The sequence below is a fragment of the Ipomoea triloba genome, chromosome 16, assembly GCF_003576645.1.
Source record: "Ipomoea triloba cultivar NCNSP0323 chromosome 16, ASM357664v1".
Classification (NCBI taxonomy): Eukaryota; Viridiplantae; Streptophyta; class Magnoliopsida; order Solanales; family Convolvulaceae; genus Ipomoea; species Ipomoea triloba.
In genome coordinates this window covers 10,209,582-10,216,595 of record NC_044931.1, presented here as the reverse complement: position 1 = coordinate 10,216,595, position 7,014 = coordinate 10,209,582, and the positions used below count along the sequence as shown (strand labels likewise).

The following is a 7,014-nucleotide window of genomic DNA, read 5'->3' as shown; positions in this document are numbered from 1 at the left end:
AATAATCCAAACAATCAAATCTGGACATCATACTTGGATCAAATTGAATATCAAATTATCAATGCACAAACGGAATGTGAAATAGTATGCACCAAACTAAGAGAGACAGACAATGTGTGAATATAAATCTCTCGCAAAATAACTCAATTCTTGCATTAATATCTCTTGTGCATATTTACTAGCTTAGTATTTACATTTAATTGCATGTAGTATTTCCGAGCGTGTATACTCAGACTAGTACTCTTTTAGGTTACCATTATATTGTGCAATTATACACATTTGTTATGTTATGTTGCAATAGAAATCAGACATTAGGAGTAAAAGTTGAAAATAGAAAATGGGAATACATATAGATGATATACAGTAATATTTTTCTTTATTTCATTCCTAATTTATTTGACCAACCAAACATATACTGAGTATTAGTGTTGTGTGACTCAAATCATAAATGTCCACTCTTGATTAGACCAAAACAAAAGCCTCCAATTAATTCATGTTCATCTTTCAATTACATATATGCACACAAATGTTTAAACTCAACAGCCTTGACCTTCATCTTCCTATAAATGTTAGCTCCTTGCATGTATTATAGGTTTATAGCTGCAGAGATAAGGCAACACAAATGCTATGCCGGGCACCCACATCAAGATTAAGGTTTGAATAAAAGATAACTTAAAGCAACAACAGCTAGATAACTCAGGATTAGATGTGAAACCCTTAAATCCAGAGATAACCCCTAGAACAGTGTATCATTGCAGGGAAACCAAAACAAATCACTCCATGACTGTAATCATTCTAAAGGTCACAAAGGAAACTAGTATTTACTCGTGTGGGCGGTATGGAAAATTGAAGTATAAATGTTATGATTTTAGATTAAACGTTATTTGACTATAAAAATAACTAATCAAAATTACAAATTATTAAAATTTCTTGTAAATTATTAAAAAACTAATCAAATTACAAACTATTAAAAAGTAGTACATCTTAAATTATATATATATATATATATATATATATATATATATATATATATAAAGCATCTGTGTTAGGTGAGAATGTGAGATAGCTAGCCTAGAGATTTAAAGTTGTCCCACACCTAAAGCCAATGATCGAACTCTTAAATTTTTCACTCAACCGCCACCCCATGTTAACTAGGGATATAATCTAATCATAGTGAACATGAATACGGCAAATTATGCTGTGGACCCAGGTCCACCTTGCAAGGTGGACCTGGGTCCAAAACTACGTCGTTTTTGTCTCTTTTTTTTTTTTTTTTTTAATTAGTAAACATATTGCTGAATATAGAATTGTCCAAAAATGTGCGAATGTAGAGGTTTCAAAGTGTGAATGTAGAGTATAGAAATCGTAAATGTAGATTTATGATTGTGTGAATGTAGAGTTGCCCAGAAATGTGTGAATGTGGAGGTTTCAAATTGTGAATATGGAGTATAGAAATCGTGAATGTAGAGTTATGCATGTGTGAATCTGTGATAGAGTTAAGAAGTTCTAGCAACTTGTAGTCCTGTAATGTGTGAATGTGGAGTATAGGACCTATGAATATAGAGTTTTGAATGTGTGAATGTGGAGTATAGGACATATGAATATAGAGTTTTGAATGTGTGAATGTGGAGTTTACAAATTGTGAATGTAGAGTATAGTGTATGTGAATGTAGATTCAGGTCCACCTTGCAAGGTGGACCTGGGTCCACGGCATAACAACCCCATGAATACTTAAAGTTCAAAACTTGATTCAATTTGAAAAATCAAATCTTGCCTTGACTTGAATATGATCAATAAAGTTTTTTTTTTCTTTCTATTTTTTTTTTACAAAAATAATATAAATATTTTACATTTGAACATGATAATAAAACTCAATATTACCCCCCCAAAAAAAAACTCAATATTAAATCTTAATTATAATCCCTTCATAGCGTATAAATATATTAGCTAAATTTGTAATACATACATACATTAAAGGTACATCTTAATACTTAGCTAAATTCAGTCTTTGGGTAAAGAAAGAACCTGATATTCAAATACCAGACCATATACTCATTTCCAAATTCACCGTTCAGGGGTACATATTTCTCTCATCTTATGTGTACTACATTAAGTCAAACAACTTCCATGAATCTAATCTTTGTCATAACAGAAGCATTGAAGTCTCAAGTATATAACAAAGGTCAAACTCTGTTGTGTGCTCATCAGTTACAGTATCAAAATTTTAATTTACTACAAAAGCTTTTCTGGGATAAAGACTCAAGAAAAATGATGCTATACCAATGACATAACACAAAGCATGTTCCTTCTGTTAATAGACAATTTCAATAATGAGTCCTATGGTTTTGGTGGGAGGATGCTGGTTTTTCTCTGCTTTAACTTCACCTTAACATCAATACCACCGTCAATAATAGCCTGAAATACAATCTGCAATTTCCCCTCCAATCTTTCCCCTTTCCTTGGTATATAAACCACATTATGAATATCATCAGCCAAGGCTCTTTGAGCTAGCACTTCCCCAACAGCAGCACAAGCAGCTCTATTCTTGGTTGAACTCAACTCAAATTTCATGTCCTTCGAAATAGAATGTGCCACAGCAACAACCTTGCTAGTTGCCCGATGGATAATGCTGGCACGTGCAGAACCCTTAGATATATAAATATGCAAACAAAAAGGCTCATGGTAAGCTGCAGTAGCCTGATTGAAAGTTTGAGACCTTTTAGTCTTTGCAACCGCAGAAGCTTCAAATTCATGAAGCCAAGAAACCGAGACATTATTCTTATCAAAACGCAGAGATCTCTCCACAGCCAAGCTTGTGTCATTGCCCAACTTCTCCTTACTTACTTGCCACTTCTCCATGCACTTCAAGCTTTTCTCATTCCCAGAGGGTGAAGCACTACTTGCCTTTTCCATCTGTATTGCGTTCACCTTCTTATTACCTTTATTTCTATTCCTCCCATGGAAATCAAACTTATACTCTTCATATTCTTTGGAATCTTTATCAAGCTTATAAAACAAGTTCCCGCGGATCCTCATTTCCTCTATTTCATCAAAATCAAGGTCCTCCTTATTTGGAGGTGCATATTTCACCATCTCTTCCTCGTCACTAAGTAAAGGCTTCACCTTTGACGGCTTCTCTACATTGCCCCTCCACGCCTCCGCTAAGCCTGATGACACCTTCCAGGCCTCACTATCCACAAGCTCAATCCTGCATTCTTCCAAGCGTGCATTTGCAGTCGGAAACAATGGTGAAAGTGAAAAAAACCCATTGTCGAAAGTTGGAGGAGAGTCTTTCTTATCGCTGTTGCTAACACATGAAGATTGGGATAATCCAAAACCTGGAGTTCTTGAACAGAATAAACGAATTGTTGGAGGGAAATGAGAGTTAGCGAAAATTGTGCAGGAGGTCAATCTTCTCATAGAGAAAAGAGGCACTTAGAGCAAAGTTAAGTAGGTTGGGATTGGAGCAAAAGGGTTATGCAAATTGTGAGGAATAGGTCTTTGAAACAATACAACAAACATGTGGTGTGAGACTGAAGGAATCGCTGGTATGCTTAGACCAACTGTTTATAAATCCAGAATTAAGAAGAAGATCAAGGAATTCGATGATCAAGAAATCATATACTACTACTAATGATGATTCGAGAATTCTGGGGTAAAGAGTTAGATAAAACCTGGTACTTCCACAGTTACACGCAGAGGCGCAAAATTATCCGTAAAAAGTTTTCGAATTGATTGATTCCATTCAGAAAGGGGACATTTCGTAAGTCACGTTCATTCATCCCTGAAATTTAACACATTTGACATTTCAATATCACAAGTATAATTTATAAATCAGAAATTATAGATCTTTTTAAAATGGGTCCCACTTCTATATCATCAAATTTATAAATCTTTTTACTATTTGTTCTACATCCTTGCAATATTTTCTCACTTTCAAAAGTGGTCCCACATTTCTATTATATACTCCATCTGTCTCATTTTATCTGTCATACTTACTATTCATTGGTCAAACCAACTCTTTCTTATTTGTTTATTTTTTTTATTATTTTTTACTTATTTTTTAATTTAATTTTTTGTGTTTAATAGTACTTTTAGTGTAGTTTCTAAATATATAAATTTTGTATACGAATACTAAACTTAATATTATGAAAAATTGAATTAAAAATAACTTCAGTCAAGCCTCGTTAATCGAACCAGACACATAAAATGGGATGGAGGGAGTAATAAATATAATAACCAAATAATATAATAAATAACTAATAAAAAAAAAAAGAAGTACACAAAGGTTACCGTGTATTAATTTTTATTTGTATGCCTTTAATCTTTTTGTTATATAAATGATTATGGATTTATGGTATTGCTTTCTTCTATTTTTGTTATGAATTGTTTTTGAAGGGAAGGTTGTCACAATGGGTCTCACACTTTTCTATCCCAGAGAAGTCAGTAGTGATATCCATGTTTCTGCTTCTTGGCATTATCTCATTGTTTAGTCTGTAATATGAATGCATTTATTTTAATTAAGAATTCCTAAGTATATATGTTCACATAATCATATACAGGTTTGTTAGTATTTAAAGATTGTCAACTTGGTTTACAGTGCTCAAGTTTCCAACATAAAAGCAATTTCCAGTTCAAACTTTTGCATTTTTTACATTTACAAAATCTTAACTTGTAATAATAGTTCGATTTTTAATGATTTTTAAATAAAGTTAACGAATACCTCTATCACAGAATAACAAGTATAACACAAAGAGTAATAGAAACAAACATACTTTCAATTACATACCAATTTCAAAATTCAAAACATAGCACGTCAAACAGAATGAAACAATAAAATATCCTAATTAACATGAACACGTAAGAGATATACAGACAATGAGTTAAATATTATTGAGAAACTTACCTTCAATAAAGTTGTCCATATCTTGCCGTCAAAAGAAGCTCCATGAAGCGAATCTATTAATGATATCAACTAGGTAGAACTTGAAAATGTACTATAGTTTAGGAAGGTGTTATTTATAAACCGAACTCATGTATACCTAGAAATGTTTACAGTAGACAGTAGTCATGTTTAGCTGTATTCCTTGGATTTTTTAGAAAGGCGTAGTTAGACCTGTAAAAATGAAAAACTTAGTGTTTTGTGTCTAATTACCTTAAATGTTGATTTTTTCCTTTTTGGTGGAAAATAATTATATCTAATTACCTTAAATTTCGATTTTTCGGTGTTTCGGTTATTTTGCGGTTATGGGCGTCGGTGACCGATAACCAACTATATATATATATATATAAGCCCACTCATAGTGCCAAGTGCCCAAGTGCTTGAATTCATGTGTAGCCCAAAAGAAATGAATTAATGTAAGCCCAATAGCCTAATACAAAATAGCTGAAGTCTCTAACCCTAAATCAGATCTGCTCATCTTCTCGCCTTCTAAGTTCTACGCTTCTCCACTCCACAGTCTGCCCTCGCTAATCACTTCGCTGTTCTCGCCTCTCGGCTCTTGGTTTTTGTTTCTCCGTCCTCGGACGCCAACGCCCTAGCTCCTCTCCCTGTCTCCCTCACACTCTGCGGACTGCGGCCGACGCCCTCACTCCTCTCACCTAGTCACCTAACCTCGGTCTCGCCGGAAGCCTGGTCGCCCCTCAGCCAGTCACTCCTCAGTAAGGTAATAATGTAATATCTTATTTTTAATTTTTTTTTAAAATTTTTATACTGTTAATATGTTATTAACTATGAAGTGTTTAATTATGTAAATATTTATACTGTTAATAAATCAATAATATGTAAATTTTTATATTGTTAATATAAGTGTTTAATTTAAGTAGTTAAATTTTTATACTGTTAATAAATTGATTGCAATAAACTATCTCATATTGATAAGCTTTCTAAAGTTGCCCTTTTAAGCATTCAAATTTTAATGTGCAGTCAAATTTGTAAGACTTTAGACTGTTTTGGAGTGAAAGAATTATAGAATTTGTTTGGCTTTGGAGTGAAAGAATTTGTTTCTTGTTCTTGTTGGTTGGCTTTGGAGTGAAAGAATTATAGAAATTGGTAACTTTATACTGTTTTCAAAGATAAAATTAATTATCTGTAGTATAGCTCTATAGATAATAGATTTGTTGTGTGAATTTAGTGTATATATGAGTTATTTTGAGGTGGAAAAGAAAACTAGCTTTTACCAAATTCTATTAATATCCAATTTAATCTTAACTATTGAAATTTTACCTAAGTTAATTTTCGACTATAGCAATTTTACCAAATTTAATCATCGACTATACTGAATTTTCTCAATTTAGTCATTGATTCTAACAATCGAGAATTCAATTAGGTAAAACCTTCAAAGTTAAGGACATAATTAAGCACAAAAAATCTTTTGAAATTAAATTATGAAAAATCACTATAATCGATGACTAAATTGAGTATTAACTTAAAAACTTTCCTTGAGTCATTAGAAGAAAAAAACACGAGGGACTTTGGGATGGGGCATCAAAGGGAATACGAATAAGTTGAAGGAGTTGTCCAAAACTTTGTGGTCAAGCGGCATAGCTGTGACCCTCCCAAGTAAGAGGTCACAAGTTCGACCCCCAGTGGAGGCGTTTTCTTCAGTAAATTGAGAAAGTATGTATGAACAGATATTACACATTTACATTGTAACAGGGTCAATACTCAATAGTATTAAAAAAAAAGTTGAGGGAGTTGGTAAATGGTTATGTTATGGGCATGAGTGTAAATACACAAGGGACAACGGAGTCGCACTGTACAGTGTACACCCCTGCGCAATATAGCAATTCTCATTTCATTGGTAGGTAGTAGGGAACAAAAGCTTAGCAGCGTTGCTTCTCATCCTCTTCTCGGCTAGTCGCCTACCGGTACCGCCAAGCCCCGTTTGGGGAGACACGGTATACTCTCTCTCTCTCTCTCTCTCTCTCTCTCTCTTTCTCTCAATTGACTCGAATTTACGGTTTTTACTGGTAAAATCACTTACAATCGCAGAGGAGAATTCTCATGGCGGC

The 7,014-nt window shown here is 33.5% G+C and overlaps 1 protein-coding gene and 1 long non-coding RNA gene across 2 annotated transcripts; one reads left to right on the top strand and one right to left on the bottom strand.

The window, feature by feature from the left end:
• Nucleotides 1-2,337: 2,337 nt before the first annotated feature.
• Nucleotides 2,338-3,420, bottom strand: LOC116007945. The gene has a single exon (XM_031248604.1). The coding sequence runs from the start codon at nt 3,418-3,420 to the stop codon at nt 2,338-2,340; it is 1,083 nt and encodes a 360-aa protein (XP_031104464.1).
• A 1,969-nt stretch (nt 3,421-5,389) lies between these two features.
• Nucleotides 5,390-7,014, top strand: LOC116007965. The gene is made up of 3 exons (XR_004095387.1): nt 5,390-5,666; nt 6,808-6,900; nt 6,995-7,014. It is a non-coding gene; the product is annotated as an uncharacterized LOC116007965 (long non-coding RNA).